The 22,501-nt window shown below is 38.5% G+C and overlaps 1 protein-coding gene across 1 annotated transcript; it reads left to right on the top strand.

The window, feature by feature from the left end:
• Positions 1 to 7,845: 7,845 nt before the first annotated feature.
• ZNF716 (zinc finger protein 716) lies at positions 7,846 to 14,910 on the top strand. The gene is made up of 3 exons (XM_054560127.2): positions 7,846 to 7,967; positions 8,453 to 8,548; positions 13,547 to 14,910. The coding sequence occupies exons 1-3, from the start codon at positions 7,934 to 7,936 to the stop codon at positions 14,752 to 14,754; spliced, it is 1,338 nt and encodes a 445-aa protein (XP_054416102.2). The 5' UTR covers positions 7,846 to 7,933; the 3' UTR covers positions 14,755 to 14,910.
• Positions 14,911 to 22,501: the final 7,591 nt, after the last annotated feature.

The following is a 22,501-nucleotide window of genomic DNA, read 5'->3' as shown; positions in this document are numbered from 1 at the left end:
GGCGGATCACAAGGTCAGGAGATCGAGACCATCCTAGCTAACATGGTGAAACCCCGTCTCTACTAAAAATACAAAAACATTAGCCAGGCATGGTGGTGGGCACCTACAGTCCCAGCTACTTAGGAGGCTGAGGCAGGAGAATGGCGTGAACCCAGGAGGCGGAGCTTGCAGTGAGCAGAGATCGCGCCACTGCACTACAGCCTGGGTGACAGAGAAACACTCCCTCTCAAAAAAAAAAGAAGTTCTGAATCCCAACAACAGAAAAAAGTGTCAACTATAAGATTTTTAAGGATATCAACGTATAGGCAGACAAGGACTTTCTTTCATAGAGAATAGCAAACAAGTTTAGAAAGAAGATGGAGTAAGAATGGTATGATAGAAGAGGGCAAAATTAGATTCTAGATCAGAGAATGTTTTACCCTGAAGTCAGCATGTTCTTAAGGAGAGACAGAAAATGGGGTTGTATGTTGGCTCAGACTGAAGGTACTCAAAGGTCAGGAGCCCTGGGAGAAGAGAAAAATTTAAGCAAAGTGAATTCAAAAATATTTTGACCACTGAAGAAAAGTATTTAGCTGATTCTTTTATAAGAAAGAGGTGGAAATTTGCAGAGTCTATATCTGGCTATGTGATAAGAAAATACAAAACCATCTAAGTCATAATGGGAAAAAGTGTTTCTCTTAAGCTGTTGGTGAAGACCACAAAGGATGGAGAATTTTATTTATTTATTTATTTATTTAGAGACAGAGTCTCACTCTGTCACCCTGGCTGGAGTGCAGTGGCACGATCTCAGCTCCTGCAACCTCCACCTCCTGGATTCAAGCAATTCTCCTGCCTCAGCCTCCCAGATAGCTGGGATTACAGGTGCCCACCACTGCAGCTGGCTTATTTTTTGTATTTTTAGTAAAGACAGGATTTCACCATGTTGGCCAGGTTGGTCTCAAACTCCTGACTTCAGGTGATCCACCTGCCGCAGCCTCCCAAACTGCTGGGATTACAGACATGAGCCATCGCGGCTGGCTGGAGAATTTTATTAATCACAGCTTTTTACCAGGATTATCTATATGCCCCATCTTTCCCAAACTTTTTTTATACATCTTTTCTTTTCTATTTGACTGTTTCTGGGTTGCATGTTTTTTTGTTTTTTTGTTTTTTTTTTTTTTGAGATGGAGTCTCACTCTGTCGCCCAGGCTGGAATGCAGTGGCACAATATCGGCTCACCGCAACCTCTGCCTCCTGGGTTCAAGAGATTCTCGTGCCTCAGCCTCCCAAGTAGCTAGGATTACAGGCACCCACCACCATACCCAGCTAATTTTTGTATTTTTAGTAGAGATGGGGTTTCACCATCTTGGCCAGGCTGGTCTTGAACTCCTGACCTTATGATACACCCTCCTCGGCCTCCCAACATGCTGGGATTACAGGCGTGAGCCACCACACCTGGCTTCTGGGTTGCATGTTTTATAGTAAACAGGTTAACATAAGTACAGGGTTTAGCTCAATTCTGTGAGTATCTCTATCATTATTGAACTTAAGGGAGATTATAGGAGTCCCCAGTTTATAGACAGTAGCTGAGAAGCATAGATGGGTCCCTGGGATTTGTGACAGGCATGTGCAGTAAGGGCAGTATGGTGAGACTGAGCTCTGAATTATGGTCTGTGCTGACTCCGGGTGGTATCAGGATGGAAATGTTGGACCACAGGTTGTTGTTAAAAAATTGCTTAGTGCCAGCCTGGCCAACATGGTGAAACCCCATCTCTACTAAAAATACAAAAATTAACTGAGTGTGGTGACTGGCACCTGTAATCCCAGCTACTCAGGAAGCTGAGGCAGGAGAATTACTTGAACCCGAGAGGTGGAGGTTGCAGTGAGCCAAGATCGTGCCACTGCACCCCAGCCTGGGCGACAGAGTGAGACTCTATTTCAAAAAAAAAAAAAAAAAATTCTTTGTATTCAGCAAACTCCACAGATTTGGTGTCAGAAAAGAGATATTACAGGGGCCTGGCCTGGAGGGGGACTCTGGGTGTCTGGTAAGGGGAGTCTCTGTTCTGCACACAGGCTGTCACACTGCACTTTGTCCTGTGATTCTAGGTCTCCTCTCAGGGTGAAACGGGACTAAAAACTTAGAGAAAAGGAATTGTGATAACAGACCTCCTCCTTTCAGAGCTGCCACCACATGATTCTCATGCATTCACAGACAGACCCACTAGACATTGTTGCATCCACACCCCTCCCAGGACTAGGCACCACCCTCAAGAATTCCACCACAACACTTTTGCTTTTAGTGTTTCTTGGCAAAATCCCACCAAAGTGCCTACAAGTTTCCTGGCATATCCCCAACCCCAGCCACTGAATCTGCAGCAGCAACCTGTTTCCTCCACCGATGTAGGGATCTGTGCCACTTGATCATAGTCTAATCTGCCTGCAGGGACACAGGACTAAATCAGAGTATAGCCCCACATGGGCCACTGTCTGTAGCATATCTGTGGCACAAACCAGTCCTACCACTTACCTTGCACCCTTTCCCACCCATGAATTTTTTTTTTTTTTTTTTTTTTTGAGATGGAGTCTTGCTCTGTCACCCAGGCTGGAGTGCAGTGGTGTTGATCTCGGCTCACTGCAACTTCTGCCTCCCGGGTTCAAGTGATTCTCCTGCCTCAGCCTCTTGAGTAGCTGGGATTACAGGTGCATGCCACCACACCCAGCTAATTTTTGTATTTTTAGTAGAGACAGGGTTTCACAATGTTGGCCAGGCTGATCTCGAACTCCTGGCCTCAGGTGATCTGCCCACCTCGGCCTCACAAAGTGCTGGGATTGCAGGCATGAGCCACTGCGCCTAGCCACATTTTTTTCTTTTACCTTTTATTTTAGGTTCAGGAGTACATGTGCAGGTTTGTTATATAGGTAAAATCATATCATGAAGTTTTTGTGTACAGATTGTTTTATCACTCAGGTACTAAGCATAGTACCCAACAGATTTGTTTTCTGATTTTCTTCATCCTCTAACCCTCCACCCTGAACGAGGCCTCGGTGTCTGTTGTTCTCTTATCTTTGTCCATTGTATTCTCATTATTTTGCTCCCACTTATAAGTGACAAGATACAGTATTTGATTTTCTGTTCCTGCACTAGTTTTCTAAAAATAACAGTCTTCAGCTCTGTCCATGTTGCTGCAAATGACATGATGTTGTTCTTTCTTATAACTGCATCATATTTCATGGTGTTTATGTACCACATTTTCTTTATCCAGTCTACCATTAAAAACATAGAGGTTTATTTCTGGTTTTTGCTATTGTGAATAGTGCTGTAATAAAAATATGTGTGCATGTGTCTTCATGGTGGAATAACTTATATTCATTGGGTATATTCCCCATTGTGGAGTTGCTGGGTCAAATGGTAATTCTGTTATCAGGTTTTTGAAAAATTCTCAAACTGCTTTTCTCAATGTTTAAACAAATTTATACTCTCACCAGCAGCATATAAGCATTCCCTTTCTTCACAACCTCACAGACCTCTGGTTTCTGACTGTGTTTATTTGAATTATTTCTTTTTTCTTCGTTAGCGTAGTGTTTTATCCTTCACCAGAATCAACTTCTGGTTTTGTTGAACTTTTTTTTTTCTTTTTTTTCCTCTGATATGGAGTTTCACTCTTTTCGTCCAGACTGGAGTGCAGTGGCACGATCTCGGCTCACTGCAACCTCCGCCTTCCAGATTCAAGCGATTCTTTTGCCTCAGCCTCCCGAGTAGCTGGGATTATAGGAGCCCGCCACCAGACCCAGTTAATTTTCGTATTTTTAGTAGAGGTGGGGTTTCACCATGTTGGCCAGGCTGGCCTGGAACTCCTGACCTTGTGATCCGCCCACCTCGGCCTCCCAAAGTGCTGGGATTAAAGGCATGAGCCACTGTGCCTGGCCCATTGAACTTTTTATAGTTATTTATAAATAGTTATTTAACTATTTAAACATTTATTTAACTATTTATAATTAAACAGTTATTTAACTATTTATAATAATTATTTAACTATTTATAATTAGTTATTTAACTATAGTTATATAACTATTTATAATTAGTTATATAACTATTTATTAGTTATTTAACTATTTATAATCAAATAGTTATTTAACTATTTATAATCAAATAGTTATTTAACTATTTATAAATATTTATGTTTCAACCTTCTTCATTTCAGCTCTGATTTTGGTTATTTCTGGTCTTTTGTGATCTTTGAAGTTGGTTTGCTCTTACTTTTGGAATTCTTTTAATTCTAACATTAGATTTTTAAATTGAGATCTTTGTAACTTTTTGATGTGGATGTTTAGTGATATACATTTTGTTCTTAACACTGCCTTAGCTGTGACCCAGAGATTCTGGTATGTTGTATTTCAGGTTTAATTAGTTTCAAAAATTTTTTTATTTCTGGCTTAATTTCATTATTTACAAAATAGCCATTTGGAAGCTGATTATTCAATTTTTATGTAATTGTATCATTTCATATTTTTTTGTATTGAATTATTATTCTATACATTTTCTTTTTAAAATTAATAATAACATAAGAAGAAATGAAAATGCAGTGCTCTTAATCTAAATGCTAAAAATTATTCAACACTTAGTACTAACTCCCAGGGTGCTATGAAAATTAAATCACAAAATGTGTTATTCCCAGCGCAGTGTTCTGTGACATGTTCCTGAGCACACAGTACCTGCTTAATAAACATTTTATTAGTACATGTGTACAGGTTTCCCGAGTGCAGATTTACCCAGACATTGCTGTCTTCTGTTGTCCCTGTAAACTTAAAAAAGCCAACAAAAAATATAATATTTCAGGATGGAGATTGGTTGTCTTTATTTGCAGCGGAAGTATTAGTATTGTGACAAATGTGGTGTGTGTAAGGGACTCTGCTGTGCCTGCTTTCTCTCGCTAATGCTAATAATGTGTCTGGGAAAGCACAATCAGCATTTACAGGGGACTTGTTGAAAAAGTCCATTCCTGAACCCTTTTGGATCCTGCAGAAGCACATTGCATAGAGCAGGGCTGAGATTACCAAGTGATTTATAAACTTGAGGGGTTCAAGATACATTCAGGAGAGTTTAGTTCAACCTTTGCATCAAAGGAAGGCTGCACTGCCTGCCCTGTTTCAGTTTGGTAGGAAGAGGTCAGTGCGGTTCATGCTCCCATTTCTGTAAAGAACATTGCTGATGTCTGATAGGGGAGGGCAGGGAAAAAGAAACTTACATTTTAATAGTTATGGAGAAGCTCGTTGTTCTCTCATTGCTCTTAAATCTTTACGGTTATAAACAACAAAAATGGGTGAATGTTTTCTGCAAGTCTCGGTCTTTCTGCCCGTGGGTGTGTGTGGTGGTAGCAGGTGAACAGGTTGTGCTTTAAAGGCATATTCTCAAGATGCAGGTTTGATATGTCCAGAACATCTTATCTGATAATACATTTCAGGGAAAGAGGAAGAAGAGAAAAAAATCACTTTTTCTCAGGTGAGCATGTCTCAGATCAAGAGCAGTGTTCAGGCCGGGTGCGGTGGCTCACGCCTGTAATCCGAGCACTTAGGGAGGCCAAGGCAGGCAGATCATGAGGTCTGGAGTTTGAGACCAGCCTGACCAGCCTGACCAACATGGTGAAAGTCTGTCTCTATTAAAAATACAAAAATTAGCTGAGAGCGGTAGCGTGCACCTGTAGTCTCAGCTACTCAGGAGGCTGAGGCAGTAGAATCACTTGTACCCAAGAGGTGGAGGTTGCAGTGGGCTGAGATTGCACCACTGCACTCCAGCCTGGGTAATAGAGTGAGACTGTGTCTCAAAAAAAAAAAAAAAAAAAAAAAAGCAGTGTCCACTCTGCCTTTTGGAATGTCATGTGTTCGGAACTTGCAAATTTTTACTTCTCTACTTGTGTTGTTATCCCTAATGAGTTTGTTTCAATTATTTTTTATTTGTATGATAGTCAAGGGGTTCTGAAAAAAATATTTTTTTTCTGTATACCATAGCCTTCTATACATCCTCTTCATCTTGGGTTCTTGTATGCCTTGCAGAATTCTCACCACAAATTTATGACCTGCAATATTGAAAATGTTCCTATTGTAGCTGTTGAACATGAGAAGGTGTGGAAACTCAAGATTTCTTTGGGGAAACACAGTTGTCTTTGGTATTAGTGAAAAGTGAAACATGTCGAGGTTTCATCTGTGTGCTCTATTAGTTCCATGTAGAACAGGTAACGCTCATTTAAACAGGATGGCATTTATTACCCAGAAAGTTCTAAAAACTATTAGGAGATACTTGCTCTCCAGGGTGCCAAGGAAAGACCACTTAAATTACTATTAAAAATTACAGCCAGGGAAGTTATCTGTATCTTCAACTTTGCAGAAAACTGATTTTTTTTATAATTAAATTTAGGCCAGGTGCGGTGGCTCACACTTGTAATCCCAGCACTTTGGGAGTTCGGGGCAGCTGGATCACGTGAGGTCAGGAGTTCGAGACCAGCCTGGCTAACATGGTGAAACCTTGTTTCTGCTGAAAAAAAAAAAATTAGCCTGGCATGGTAGCATGTACATGTAATCCCAGCTACTCAGGGGCTGAGGCAGGAGAATCGCTTGAACCCAGGAGGCAGAGGTTGCAGTGAGCCAAGATAGCACCATTGCACTCCAGCCTGGGTGACAGAGAGAATTTGTCTCATAAAATATATATAGTTACAATTTACTTTTCTGGGAGGAGAGAAATACCACAGCAGTGATGTTGTGTCCTGTGTGCATCAGCACATAATAAAAATGTGTCCCAGTATAGTTGATAACAATTTTATTCACTTGGCTCAAGATCTCTATGGCATTTTTTCCACTATAGAGTTAATTATTATTCCCTTAATTATTAAGTACACTTAGGAGATTTACTAGCTGAAGTGCATAAACCATCACATTTAATCTGGAAGCTGTCCTTTCTTTTTAGATCATTTTTGCATATATATTTGTCTTTTAAAAATGAAGGCTTTTAGCTTTATTTACAGGTGAAAGAAACTGGGAAGAACCCAGACTCTGCCATTTACTAGATGTTTGACAAACTATTCTTACTAGGCTAGAAACTGGTGAGCTTGCTAGAAATTCAGAAACTCAGACTCTATCCCAAATCTCCTGAAACAAAATCTGTATAAGATCTTTAGTTTATTTCACATATTAAGACTTAAGAGGAACCTTCCAACTCATCATGAATGTTCTACCTGAGAAATATACATAGCTTATTCTGTATGATGTAAATATAGCAATCAGACATGTCTGACTGGGTGCAGTGGCTCATGCCTGCAATCCCAGTATTTTGGGAGGCCGAGGTGGGTGGATCACCTGAGGTCAGGAGTTCAAGACCAGCCTGGCCAACATTGTGATACCCTGTCTCTACTAAAAATACAAAAATTAGCCAGGCGTGGTGGCTCATGCCTGTAGTCCCAGCTACTCAGGAGGCTGAGGCAGGAAAATCACTTGAACCCAGGAGGCCGAGGTTGCAGTGAGCCAGAATCACACCACTGCACTCCAGCCTGGGCAACAGAATGAGCCTCGGTTTAAAAAAAAAAAAAGACATGTCCATATTGATGCCCTTAATTTTATAATTCATCACCCAGAAAAGTATCATATCTACAGTGGTATTGTGGATCTTATGCTATCCTCATTTCTCAGTTAGAGAATACTTCCATGTTAGACATTATCTTAATGAATAATTTTAGTCACTCTTGTAAGTCAGAACCACTTCTTTTTACGCTCTTATTTAACATGAGTCAAATAAAAGTCTCTGCCTATGGCCACATGGTAACTGTTTGTGTGTTCATGAGTGGTTTTTTGTTCGTTTGTTTTTTGTTTTCAGGGACTGTTGACATTCAGAGACATAGCTATAGAATTCTCTCTGGCGGAATGGCAATGCCTGGATCATGCTCAGCGGAATTTATATAGAGATGTGATGTTAGAGAACTACAGAAACCTGGTCTCCCTGGGTGAGGATAACTTCAATACACAATTCCTAATATATTGACTTTCTCTCTTTTCTAAGACGATTTTGGTAATTTCTGCTTTGCATGAATGAATTTTAGCTCTCCAATTTTAAGAAAATCTTGGGGATTCATTGGTATAGAACAAATTCTTCAGGATGTTTTATCTTGACCTGAATGTTTCCCTTTCCTGAGCTTATGTATCTTTTGCTCTTGGTTAGCGGCAATTCCAAAACTGTCGTGGCATAAAATATCATTGCCCACAATTTAGAATTCAGTTCCTACCACCAGTTTTTGATTCAGTAGCACTGAATAGTGAAATTAAGGACCTACAAATTTAAAGTATTTTCTAAATAGCTAGAAAGTTCTGTTATGAATCAATCTTAATTTTCTAGAATTTTCTATTATATCCTCTTTACTAAGCATAAGACTGGTTTGGTAATTAAAGAATTCAGCCAGATTTATGTTACTTTTTTTTCTTAATAAAACAGGTATTGCTGTCTCTAAGCCAGACTTGATCACCTGTCTGGAGCAAAATAAAGAGCCCCGGAATATAAAGAGAAATGAGATGGTAGCCAAACACCCAGGTAGGTGAGAGCGAATGAAGCAGATGACACAGATGAGAGTTACAAAAGTCAAGGAGGAAGCCAGTCCTTAACATGTGATTTGGGGAGCTGTGCTTCGATGGAAGAGTTTCTGAGAAGCCAGGGTCATTTTTTTCTATTATGCTTACATAGGGACACATTCTGCCCCATGATTTAAATTCTCTAAGGATTCTACTTTCGGTTCAGTATTATTCCTTCAAGTTCATAGTGTGAGCTAAAGTTTTCTTTATGGCTTACAAGGGACTGCAAAAACTGACTGCTTTGCCATTGCTTTTGGGGGCACAATAATATCTGCATATTTTTGAGAAACTCTATGTTAAACCATTTTTAAAGTTCTTTTTTTGCATCATGACTAAAGTGTGTGAGAATAGTAGTTTCTGTTTCATTGGCGATTGTCCATTTTTCTGCACATGACATTCTGTTTTTATTACTATAGCCTTGACATATAAAGTTTTTTTACAATTTTTTTATTTTTAAATTTTTATCCATGGATTTATTTATTTATTTAGAGGCTGGGTTATGAGACTTGCTGTGGGGGAATATGCAAGCAGGGTACCTCTTATGTCTTCATTTTACTGTGTTGCATATTTTAGATATAGATTCATAAATGGAATTGTTTATTGTATGATAATTTCATTTTTAATCATTTGAAAAACATTGATATTTTTTATGATGGCTGCATCTTTTTTTCTCATCAACAACTTACATAGGTTTCAATTTCTTTACATCATCAACATAGTTTATGTTTTTAAAAAATTTATAGTGGCCATCCTAATTGATGTAAGGTAATTTTGTTTTTCTGTTTTGTATTGTGATTTTGTTTTGCATTTTTCTATAAATTATTAATTTTGTGCAACCTTTCAAATAGTTCTTCCCATTCGTATATCTTTAATTAAAATTTAGTTTAATCATTTGTCCATTTCTTTTTTTTTTTTTTGAGACAGAGTTTCACTCTTGTTGCCCAGGCTGGAGTGCAATGGTGCAATTTTGGCTCATGGCGACCCCTGCCTCCCAGATTCAAATGATTCTCCTGCCTCAGCCTCCTGAGTAACTGGGATTACAGGGATGTGCCACCATGCCCAGCTAATTTTGTATTTTTTGTAGAGATGGGGTTTCGCCATGTTGTTCAGGCTGGTCTCGAATTCTTGACTTCAGGCGATCTGCCCAGTTCGGCATCCCAAAGTTCTGGGATTAAAAGCGTGAGCCACTGCGCCCAGCTCACTTGTCCATTTCTAAATCAAGTAATTCAAATATTGTTGTCTACTTCTAGGATTTGTTTATGTATTCTCAATATTAAGTGTTATCACATGTGATTTTCAAATATTGTCACCCATTTCTTAGGTGGCACTGTCACTCTATTAAATGTTTTATTTGATTGCAGAAATTTTGAAATTTAGTTAAATTTTTCTGTTCTTCTCTTTGTTGCTCATGCATTTGATGGTATATCTAAGAAACTGGTGCCAAGACCAATGTCCTGTCTTTCCACTGTATTTTTTTTCTAAGAGTTTCATTACTTTTTTTTTCAGTCTAAGTATTTTGTTGAAAATTTTTTTATATGATGTAATTAAAACATCCAACTTCATTGTTTCAATGTAGATATCCAGTTTTCAACATTGTCTGTTGAAGGGATTTTATTTTCTCCATCGTCTGCTCATGGCAACCCTGTGGCAGATTATTTGGTCATACACAGAAGAGTTCATTGCTGGGCTCCCTATTTTGTTCTATCATGTCTTTATCTGTCCTTGTGTGAATACCACATAGTTATTGTTATTGCAGCTTTTTATTATGATTTGAAATTATGAAGTATAATGCCTCTGTTTTTCATGTGTGTTTCTCTAGATATAGTTCATAGTAAAATTTTAAAATGTTAAATAGTATTTTAGTAATAAATATACTTTTGGAATTTTGATACAGATTATATTAAATTTGTTCACCACTGTGGGTTATATTAACACCTTAGCAAATTAAGATATCACTTAAATATTTTGACCCTTGAGCAAAAATGTTAAATTAAATTGACATATTTAACCCTGTGCAAGAATCCATTGAAGAGTGTGTTTATTTCTATATATTTTTGATTTGCCAGTTTTACTTTTTTTCTTTTTATTCAGTTTTGGTTAGAAAACATACACTGTATGATTTTGCTCTTATTAAATTTTTTTTTTGACACAGGGTTTCTCACTCTGTTGCCCAGACTGTAATGCAGTAGCACAATCTTGGCTCACCGCAGCCTCAACCTCTTGTACTCAAATAATCGTTCCACCTTGGCCTCCTGAGTAGCTGGCACTACAGACTTACCCCACCTTGCCCAGCTAATTTTTAACTATTTGTAGAGACAGGGTCTCACTGTGTTTCCAAGGCTGGCATCAAACTTCTTGCCCTGAGTGATCCTTCCACCTCGGCCTCTCAAAGTGCTGGGCCACTGCACCTGGCTGATCTTTTGAAATTTACTAAGACTTATGAGTTCTTACAGAATGCACCAGGAGCAAATAAGAATATTGCGTGTCCAACTGCAAAATTGACTGGGGAGTTCTGCACATGTCTGTTTAGCCTAGTTGGTTTATAATATGTTGTAGATGGTTGTGCCCTCCAAATCTCATGTTGAAATGTAATCTCCAATGTTGGATATGGGGCCTAATGAGAGGTGTTTGCATCATGGAGACAAATCCCTCATGAATGACTTGGCACAATCCCCTTGGTAATCACAGAGTTCTCACTCTGTTAATTCACATGAGAGCTGGTTGCTTAAAGGAACCTGGCTCCTCCACCTCACACTCGCATCATCTTTCATAATGTGACATGTTTGGTTCTTTTTTGCCTTCCACTATAATTGTAAGCATCCTCATATCCTCACCAGAAGCAGATGCTGGCATATACTTCTTGTATACTCTACTGAACAGTGAACCAAAGAAATCTTTTTCTTTATAAATTACCCAGTCTCAGGCAATTTTTTATAGCAATGCAAAATGAATTAATACACTATATTATGTTCTTCTGATTTTCTGTTTCCTTAATTGATTTTTTATTTGAATTTTTTTATTATTGAAAATGAGATCTTAATGTTTGTAATTTTATGCTGCTATTTTAATTCTTGCTTCATTTCTGTCAATATTTGCTATATATAAATATATATTTTAAAGCCCTGATGCTATATATGCATATACATATATATAGACATAATAGTGATAGATTCCTAGTAAATGGGCTCAATTTACCATTATATAATATCAATATCAGTAATATCAATAATATCAATATTTGTCTCATGCTAGTAATTGATTCATTTTCTTTTGTGTGTCTATAAAGATTTTTTCTTTGTGCTACGTTGGAGATTTTAGAAAACCTCTTAATGTTACAACAGTATATTTTAAACTGGTAAAAAAATGACTTCAGTTGCATAGAAAAATTTGTTCTCATTATATCTATCCCATATGTCTTATTAATGTTGCTAATTATATCTTTTTATGTTTTTTTATTATTTTTATGCTTATATCTTTCAAATTTTAAAGCACAACTAAAAATGTTTTCCACATGATCACAATAATGCCACAGACTTTTATTTTTTGTAGATGCATATGTTTTTCAGAAAGTTATGTATTTTTTTCATCACGTAATTTTAAGTGGAAAGACCACTTTTCAGCATTTTATTTAGGGCACATGCAGTGTTTATATGCTTTTCCAGCATTGGTTTATTCTGGAAGATCTTTACTTTTTGTTTATTTTGTAGTACATGTTTGCTGGTTATATTATTCTCACCATGAAGACTTTTTTTCAGCACTTTGACCATTTTTCACATTCTTTTCTGACCTGCAAGGTTTCTGTTGACAAATTCACTGGTTGTCTCAGAGGACTATGCTTATAAATAATATCTCACGTTTATCTTGCAGCTCCCAAGATTATCTTCTGGTTTGTGACTTTTGAAACTTTGCTTGAATATGTGTTATGGACCTTTCTGTGTATATCCTAGTTTGTTTGTTTAGCTTCTTCATTAAATGTTTTCAGCTATTTTCTTTTACCTACACATTTGTTTATTTTTATTGTTCCAAGCTTTTGTTGATATTCTTATTTTTCTGATATTATTTAGGTATCTAGTTTTGCATTTCTCTCACTGAGCAGAATATGGATTATCTTATATTTTTAAAATTAATATATAAATCTTTAGCTTAATAGTTTCTTTTTCAAAATTTTTGATTTTTTTGATTGGACCATGTTGCCCTAATATTTTATAAACATTGTAATCTTTGGTTGAGATTTAGACATTAATGGAAAACTACCTTTCACGATCTTTATAATGCAGCTCTTTCCTGGCATAGCCTGAAACCAATTGTCTTGGCTAGAGATTCTTGGAGTCTTTCAAACATGTTCTCAGGATGTGTCTTGTCTGCAATTTTGTATTTATTTTTCAGTTAAAAGACTTCTTCATGTTTCCTCTTAGCAGTCAGTAACTACTTTCTACACCTATTTTCTGTCCATGGTACATCAGTCTTTCTGCTGTTGTTAACATTCACTTTTGATTTCAAAAGACTTAAAGGTGTCATTTCAAAGTATACCACCATTTCATTCAGCACTTTCTGTCATGGAAGACAGAAAGGCTCCCATAAGCCAAAAGTAAAGATATAGGTGCCAGTATTTTTCTTTTGAGATAAAAGCCAGTTTGCTCCTAAAGACACCATGTTCTTCTATTGGGGATGAGGAAGGGCTGTGTTGGGTAAATGTAGCCGACTTTTCTTTTGTCTCTCTATGGCTCTTGGCATTGTGCCCACCTGGTGGCCACAGTTACTTTACTTATAAATTTCCCACAAAGGTATTTTGATCACTGTAATTTTGTTACATTTATACATCTATGAAGGAATTACGGCTTGTGGTATTTTGATATGCCATTTTGCTAATGTACTTTGTATAATTTTATATATTTGATTTGCAAAGTATATTTATCTGAGTGTAGTAAGTGGAGAAACTTGTGATTTTTATGTCTTTCAGTTACATGTTCTTATTTCACCCAAGACCTTCAGCCAGAGCAGGGCATAAAAGATTCACTCCAAAAAGTGATACCGAGAAGATACGGAAAATGTGGACACGAGAATTTACAAGTAAAAAAATGCTGTAAAAGTGTGGGTGAGTGTGAGGTGCACAAAGGAGGTTATAATGATGTTAAACAATGTTTGTCAACTACCCAAAACAAAATATTTCAGACTCATAAATGTGTCAAAGTCTTTGGTAAACACAAGACAAGACATACTGGAAAGAAACATTTCAAATGTAAAAACGATGGCAAATCATTTTGCATGCTTTCACACCTAAATCAACATCAGGTAATTCATACTAGGGAGAAGTCCTACAAATGTGAAGAATGCGGCAAACCCTTTAACTGCTCTTCAGCCCTTACTAGACATAAAAGAATTCATACTGGAGAGAAACCCTACAGATGTGAGGAATGCGGCAAAGCTTTTAGCTGGTCTGCATCTCTTACTAAACATAAGAGAATTCATACTGGAGAGAAACCTTACACACGTGAAGAACGTGGCAAAGCCTTTAGCCGCTCAACAGTTACTAACCACAAGAGAATTCATACTGGAGAGAAACCCTACACATGTGAAGAATGTGGCAAAGCCTTTAGCCGCTCCTCAACACTTACTAACCACAAGAGAATTCATACTGGAGAGAGACCCTACAAATGTGAAGAATGTGGCAAAGCCTTTAGCTTATCCTCAACCCTTAAGAAGCATAAGATAGTTCATACTGGGGAGAAGCTCTACACATGTGAAGAATGTGGGAAAGCCTTTACCTTCTCCTCAACTCTAAATACTCATAAGAGGATTCATACTGGAGAGAAACCCTACACTTGTGAAGAATGTGGCAAAGCCTTTAGCTTACCCTCAACCTTCACTTACCACAAGAGAATTCATACTGGAGAGAAACCCTACAAATGTGAAGAATGTGGCAAAGCCTTTAACTGCTCCTCAACCCTTAAGAAACATAAAATAATTCATACTGGAGAGAAACTCTACAAATGTAAAGAATGTGGGAAAGCCTTTACCTTCTCCTCAACTCTAAATACTCATAAAAGGATTCACACTGGAGAGAAACCCTACAAATGTGAAGAATGTGACCAAGCTTTTAAGTGGCATTCAAGTCTTGCGAATCATAAGAATATGCATACTGGAGAGAAACCCTACAAATGTGAATAATGTGGTAAAGCCCAGCCCTCAGGCCTTATAATACATAAAATAATTTATACTGGAAAAAATCACTACAAGTGTGGAGAATGTGGCCAATATTTTAACCAGTTCCAAACTGCTGCTGTACATAAGATAATTCATATTGGACAAAAATCTTATAAATGTAAAAAAAAAAAAGTAACAAAGCCTTTAACCACCCCTCAAACCTTAATGAACCTAAGAGAATTTATTTAAAAAAATTTTTTTGAAACAGAGTCTTACTTTGTCACTCAGGCTGGAGTGCAATGGCACAATGTCAGCTCACTGCAACCTCTGCCTCCTGGGTTCAAGCGATTCTCCTGCCTCAGCCTCCTGAGTAGCTGAGATTACAGGCACATGCCACCACACTGACTGAGTTTTGTATTTTTGATAGAGATGGGGTTTCACCATTTTGACCAGGCTGGTCTCAAACTCCTGACTTCAGGTGAACCACCTGTCTCAGCCTCCCAAAGACTAAGAGAATTTATATTAGAGAGACTCTACAAAGGTCAAAAATGTGACAAAACGTTTAAGCACATCTCAGGCCTTACACAATATCAGATAATTCATTCTAGAGACAAACCCTACAAAAACAGAATGTGGTAAAGCTTTTAACTAGTCTTGAACCCTTATTATACACTAAAAGAATTGATACTGAAGAGAAACCCTCCAATAAGGAATATGGAAATGTCTTTTAAAAGTCATCAAACTTTTTGTTTGAATAAATGTAAAATAATTGATACTGGAGAGAACCCCTGCAATTGTGAAAAAAAAAAAAATGTGGCAAAGCTTTTAACTCGTTCCTCATCTTTATTAATTAAAATATTTTATACTGGAGAGAAACTCTACATACATAAAAAATGTGACAGCATTTAACCACACCTGAAATTTTTCTAAAATAGAGAAATCATACTGGTGAGAAACTCTAGAAATGTGTTAAATGAGGTAAGGCCTTTAAATTGTAGTTACATGTTATAGTAGGTAAGATAATTTATACTGAAGAAAACGCATACAAATATGAAGAATGTGGCAAAACTTTTAACAAATTTTCACATCTTATTGCACAGGAAGAAAAATTGTACAAATATAAAGAATGTGAAAAGCCATTAATATCTGTTCACATCTTACTCAATATCAGAATGTTTATACTTAACAAAAGCATTATAGGCCAGATGTGGTGGCTCATGCCTGTAATCTCAGCCCTTTGGGAGCTCATGGCAGGTGGAACATGAGGTCAGGAGTTCAAGACCAGCCTGGCTAACATGGTGAATTCCCATCTCTACTAAAAACACAAAAATTAGACAGGCATGGTGGTGTGCACCTGTAATCCCAGCTACTCAGGAGGCTGAAGCAGGAGAATTGCTTGAACCCAGGTGGTGGAGGTTGCAGTGAGTCAAGATCGCACCACTGTACTCCAGCCTGGGTGACAGAGCAAGAATCCGTCTAAAAAAAAAAAAGGCATAAATGTGATTACTGTAAAAAGACCTTTCAGAAAATATAGGCCTTTAAAGTAAAGACTATTTATTCTAAAGACAAACATTAAAACATAAGGAGGATTGTGTAGTATGTTTATTTGTATTACAGATTTTACTGTACACATTTTATATCAAAGGAAAACCCTGAAGCAGATGCTCAAACTTTGTTGAACATCAGAGAATTTATACTGGGGACAAAGTGTAAATGAATGTCAAAAAATATTCAAAAACTACAGTTTAGAAAACACTAGTTTATACTAAAAAATATTTTTGCAGATGCAGTAAATGGGGAAAATATATTTAATCAGAAATTAAGTCTATATAAACATTTGAGGATTCACAGTAGAAAGAATGAAGGCACTGAAACTTCAGACATTACACTAAATCAGAGTGTTGAGTGTAAAAAAGATATAAATCTAACAATATAAAGAAGTAGATTTGTTTGGAGATTTATAATTACATTCAAGGTATGCTTCTTTCTTTGTAAGAAAAAATTATAGATTTTCTGAAAAGCAAATAGTAATGTAACTCAAGTTTCAAATTACTTATGTTGATCCTTTCTTCCCATTGTTTATGTGAAAGTATTGGACCATTTGTTGCATCAGAGATATGAGAGATTGTTTTTTATAGGCGTCCATTATTCATGAACTTTTCTATGGACGAGTAAGGACATTAAGTTGTAAGATGCATAATGAAAATCTAAATGGAGAGGTTCTTTGTGGTTGATTTATAACATTGTTTTAGTGATGTATAAGGCGGGTGTTCAGAGTAATATTCTAAATTCTAGTGAGGAAAACCTTTGAATGTCAGTAGTAAATTATTTTATCAATTGTACCTTTATGTAAACAAAGTTGTTTTTAATGAGCTAAAACTATTGTGCTTTGAAAGAAGTATTAAGTTGCCATTGACACTAACGTGTCTCATCTTACTTAAGGTTCTGGGTAAAAGATGGTGACCATATACTATTTGTTAATGTAGGGGAATGACATCACTAGTAATCTCTTTTTTTGCCAGTGTTTTTGTTTGTTTGTTTTGAGATGAAGTCTTGCTCTGTCACCCAGACTGGAGTGCAGTGGTGCGATCTCAGCTCACTGCAACCTCCACCTCCTGGGTCCAAGTGATTCTCCTGCTTCAGCCTCACAAGTAGCTGGAACTAGAGGCACGCACCACCACTCCCAGCTAATTTTTGTATTTTTAGTGGAGACGGGGTTCCACCGTGTTGGCCAGGCTGGTCTCAAACTCCTGACCTCAGGTGATACCCCCATCTCGGTATACCAAAGTGCTGGGATTACAGGTGTGAGCCACCATGCCTGGCCTGCTAGTGGTTTTAAACAGCAAACAAGTTGAAGAATTTTGTTCCCATAGGACAAATTTGTACTTTTTTACCTTATTTAATTTTTTTTGAAATTTTTGTGGGTAGTGTGCATACACACTTATATATGAGATATTTTAACACATGCACATAATATTTAATTATCACAACAGAGTAAATGAGGCATTCATCACCTCGGGCATGTATTTATCCTTTGTATTACAAACAATCCCATTATACAGTTTTAGTTATTTCAATATGTGCAATTGAATTATTATTAACCACAGGGTCATTTTATGATCATAAAAGTTACATGAGTATAATTAATATCCATACATTTCTGAGTCTTGATTAAATAGTTTTCAAAATTTGTTTTATATGTTTTTTGTACATGTGGCCTCTCTGCTGATGAACAAAAACAGACTTAATTTTGATTTACACAGAGTTACATATACAAATTTATTACTCTAAAGATATATCAGCCAGGCACAGTGGCTCATGCCTGTAATCTAGAAACCCCATCTCTACTAAAAATATAAAACGTTAGCTGGGCGTGGTGGTGCGTGCCCGTATTCCCAGCTACTAGGGAGGCTGAGGCAGGAGAATTGCTTGATCCTGGGATACAGAGGTTGCGGTGAGCTGAGATGCCACCACTGCACTCCAGCCTGGATGACAGAGCAAGACACTGTTTAAAAAGTTTTTTAAAAAGATATACCTTACACATAAGTTATGTAGCAAGTGAGTGTGTTTGTGTGTGAGTTTGTATGCATTTCAGAACTGAAGAACAATATTGAAACAAAAAAGATTATTTTAATAAAGTGGATAATTAATGAGAAACCTGGAAACCTCAGAGATTCTTAAAAAAAAATCTACATAGTGTGCCTTGTATTGAATTTGTTACTGTAAAATCTTATCCCACCCAAATCTTATCTCAAATTGTAATTCCCACGTGTCAAGGGAGGGACTTGGTGGGAGGTGATTGGAACATGGGGGTAATTTTCCTCCATGCTGTTTTTATGATAGTAATTGAGTTCTCAAAAGATCTGATTGTTTTATAAGTGGTGGTTTTTTCTGCTCTCCCTCTCTGCTGCTGCCTAGTCAAGAAGGTACTTGCTTGTCCTTTGCCTTCTACCATAATTGTAGGTTTCCTAGACCTTCCAAGCCATGCAGAATTGTAAGTTAAACCTCCTTTCTGTATAAATTACCCATTCTCTGGTAGTATCTTCATGGTAGTGTGAAAACAGACTAATACAGAAAATTAATGCTGGGAGTTTGGGGTACTGCTATAAAGATAATTGAAAATGTGGAAGTGACTTTGGAACTGGGTAATAGGCAGAGGTTGAAACAGTTTAGAGAGCTCAGAAAAAGATAGAAAAATGTGGGAAAGTTTGGAACTTCCTAGAGACTTGTTGAATGCTTTTGACCAAAATGCTAATAGTGATATGGATGATAAAGTCCAGGCTGAGGTTATCTCAGATGGAGATGGGAAAAATATGTTTAAAATGGAAGCAGAACATAAAAGTTTGGAAAATTTGCAACCTGACCATGAAGTAGAATGTAAAACCCCATTTTTTGGAAAGAAATTCAAGCCACTGCAGAAATTTGCAAAAGTAAAGAGAAGCTAAATGTTAATAGCCAAGACAATGGGGAAAATGTCTTCAGGTCATGTCAAAGATCCAAGACAGGTCCTTCCATCACAGGCCAGAAGCCTTAGGAGGAAACAGTGGTTTCATGGTTGAGGCCCAGGGCCCCACAGCTCTGTGAAGCCTTGGGACTTGGGTTCCCTGCATCCCAGCTGCTCCAGATCCTGCTGTGGCTAAAAAGGGCCAAGGCACAGCTTGGGTTATTTCTTCAGAAAGGGCAATCCTCAAGCTTTGGTGGCTTCCATGTGGTGTTGGGTATGCGAGTGCATATAAGACAAAAGTTGAGCTCTAGGAACCTCTGCCTAGATTTCAGAGGATGTATAAAAAATGCCTCGATGTTCAGGCAGAAGTCTTCTACAGGGGCAGAGCCCTCATAAAATGCCTGTGATAGGACAATGCAGAAGGGAAATGTGGGGTTGGAGCCCTCACACAGAGTCCCCACTGAAGCTGCCTGCTAGAGTTGTGAGAAGGCCACTGTGCTCCAGACCCCAGAATGACAGATCCACCTTGAGCTTGCACTGTGCATGTGGAAAAGCCACAGGCATTCAATTCCATTCCATGAAGGAGCTTTCAAAGGCCATAAGGACCCACCCTTTGCATCAGCATGGCCCCACATGTGAGACATGGAGTCAAATGAGATCATCTCAGAGCTTTAAGAGTTACTGACTGCCCCGTTGGAATTCAAACTTGCATGGGGCCTGTAGCTCCTTGGTTTTGGCCAATTTCTCCCATTTGAAATGGGAGAATTTATCTATAGCCTGTACCCCCATTGTATCTTGGAAGTTACTAACTTGCTTTTGATATACAGGCTCATAGGTAGCAGGGATTTGCCTTGTCTCAGATGAGACTTTGGACTTAGACTTTTGGGTTAATGCTAACATGAGTTAAGACTTTGGGGGACTGTTGGGAAAGCAGGTTTGGTTTTGAAATATTAAAAGGGCATGAGATTTGGAAGGGGCCAGGGGCAGAATGATACTCATGGTGTTCTCATGATAGTGAGTGAGTTCTCATGAGATCGGATGGTTTTATAAGTGGTAATTTTTCCTGCTCTCCTTCACCTAGTGAAAAGAATACCTGCTTCTCCTTCACCTTCTCCCTTTATTGTAAGGTTCTTGAGGCCTCCCCAGCCATGCTGACCTGTGAGTCAAATTAACCTCTTTTCTTTATAATTTACCTAGTCTTTGGTGTGTCCTTATAGCAGTGTGAGAATGGTCTAATAGACATGGTAACTTAATAACAAAGGTATCATTATTGTCCTCAATTTATAAAGAAAGAAACAGAGCCAGTGAGAGAAATAAATTCCTCACAATAGCAGAGCCAGTATTAAAACACAAGCAACTTTGACTCCAGAGATAATACTCTTGAAAACAACAATAAAAACACTTTCAAACAGAAAATAAGGTACCTTTAACATCCATTCTTAAAAATTTAACAAAAATGAAAATAGATAGATCTGTATTGTTATATATGTATATGTGTGAATGTATATTATAAATAATACTTCATATAAGCCAGAAAAATATGATTATTTTAATGAATAAAATTGAAAAGCAGTTCAATTAATTATTGTTTGCAGATGATATGTTCATTTACTTAGAAAGACAACAAAAGCAACTGAAAGGCAATTTTAGAAATCTATTCAGGTGGGTAGGCAAAATTCTTAAATGACCCTCAGGTTTCCACTTGAGTGCACACCTGCTGTGTAATCCTTTTCTCCTGAGTGTCAGAAAATGTGTGACTGTGGCAGGACATTATTCATGTAATTATGTTACTAATGTATTGGCTTCCTGTTTATCATAAGAGGGATTATCTTGACTAGACTAAACTTAATCAGAGGTGCTTTTAAGAGAAAGAGCACATCATAGAAGAACACCCTTGCTTCCCTGAAATTAATCAATCATCTTGGTAAGTGATGCCCTAAGCTGTTTATGGTGGCCACATGGAAAGGGATATATTTGTATATTGTCTCCATTTCTGCCTTCAACCTGTTGCTTTCAATAGGGAGAATAGGAGGATCTTATGGCAGAGGAAAAAGAAGGGATCTCATTTATGCAGGAAATAATCACCCCTCACCTGGGACAGCTTAAGAAAAACAGACCAGAACATGATCACATCAATGGGAAACAAAGGTAACTTGATTGAAAGGGCCTCACTGGCATTATGAAGCAATGCCTACGTAGCCAAAGTAAATGATCAGCCTCTGGGATACCAGTAGTCTACCAACAAGGCTGTATTCATTCTCCTTCTGATTAAATTAGCATTTCTGCACCATTATGGTAACTCAGTTTTACGTAATTCATGACAAGAATACTGGCAGGGTGCAGTGGCTCACGCCTGTTATCCCAGCACTTTGGAAGGGCAAGGCAGGCGGATCACCAGAGATAGTGAGTTCGAGACCAGACTGATCAACATGGAGAAACCCCATCTCTACTAAAAATACAAAATTAGCCACGAATGGTGGTGCATGCCTGTAATCCCTGCTACTCAAGAGGCTGAGGCAGGAGAATCGCTTGAACCTGGGAGGCGGAGGTTGTGGTGAGCTGAGATCACACCGTTTCACTCCAGCCTGGGCAACAAGAGTGGAAACTCGAGGGAGGAGCCAAGATGGCCGAATAGGAACAGCTCCGGTCTACAGCTCCCAGCGCAAGCGACGCAGAAGACGGGTGATTTCTGCATTTCCATCTGAGGTACCGTGTTCATCTCACTAGGGAGTGCCAGACAGTGGGCGCAGGTCAGTGGGTGAGTGCACCGTGCGCCAGCCGAAGCAGGGGCGAGGCATTGCCTCACTCGGGAAGCGCCAGGGGTCAGGGAGTTCCCCTTCCAGGGGTGACAGACGGCACCTGGAAAATCGGGCCACTCCCACCCGAATACTGTGCTTTTCCAACGGGCTTAGGAACCGGTGCCCCAGGAGAGTATAGCCCGCACCTGACTCAGAGGGTCCTACGCCCATGGAGTCTCGCTGATTGCTAGCACAGCAGTCTGAGATCAAACAGCAAGTCGGCAGCGAGGCTGGGGGAGGGGCGCCCGCCATTGCCCAGGCTCGCTTAGGTAAACAAAGCAGCCCAGAAGCTTGAACTGGGTGGAGCCCACCACAGCTCAAGGAGGCCTGCCTGCCTCTGTAGGCTCCACCTCTGGGGGCAGGGCACAGACAAACAAAAAGACAGCAGTAACCTCTGCAGACTTAAATGTCCCTGGCTGACAGCTGTGAGGAGAGCAGTGGTTCTCCCAGCACGCAGCTGCAGATCTGAGAACCGGCTGGCTGCCTCCTCAAGTGGGTTCCTGACCCCTGACCCCCGAGCAGCCTAACT

The sequence above is a fragment of the Pongo abelii genome, chromosome 6 (genome assembly GCF_028885655.2).
Source record: "Pongo abelii isolate AG06213 chromosome 6, NHGRI_mPonAbe1-v2.0_pri, whole genome shotgun sequence".
NCBI lineage: Eukaryota > Metazoa > Chordata > Mammalia > Primates > Hominidae > Pongo > Pongo abelii.
This window is presented reverse-complemented; position numbering and strand designations above follow the sequence as displayed.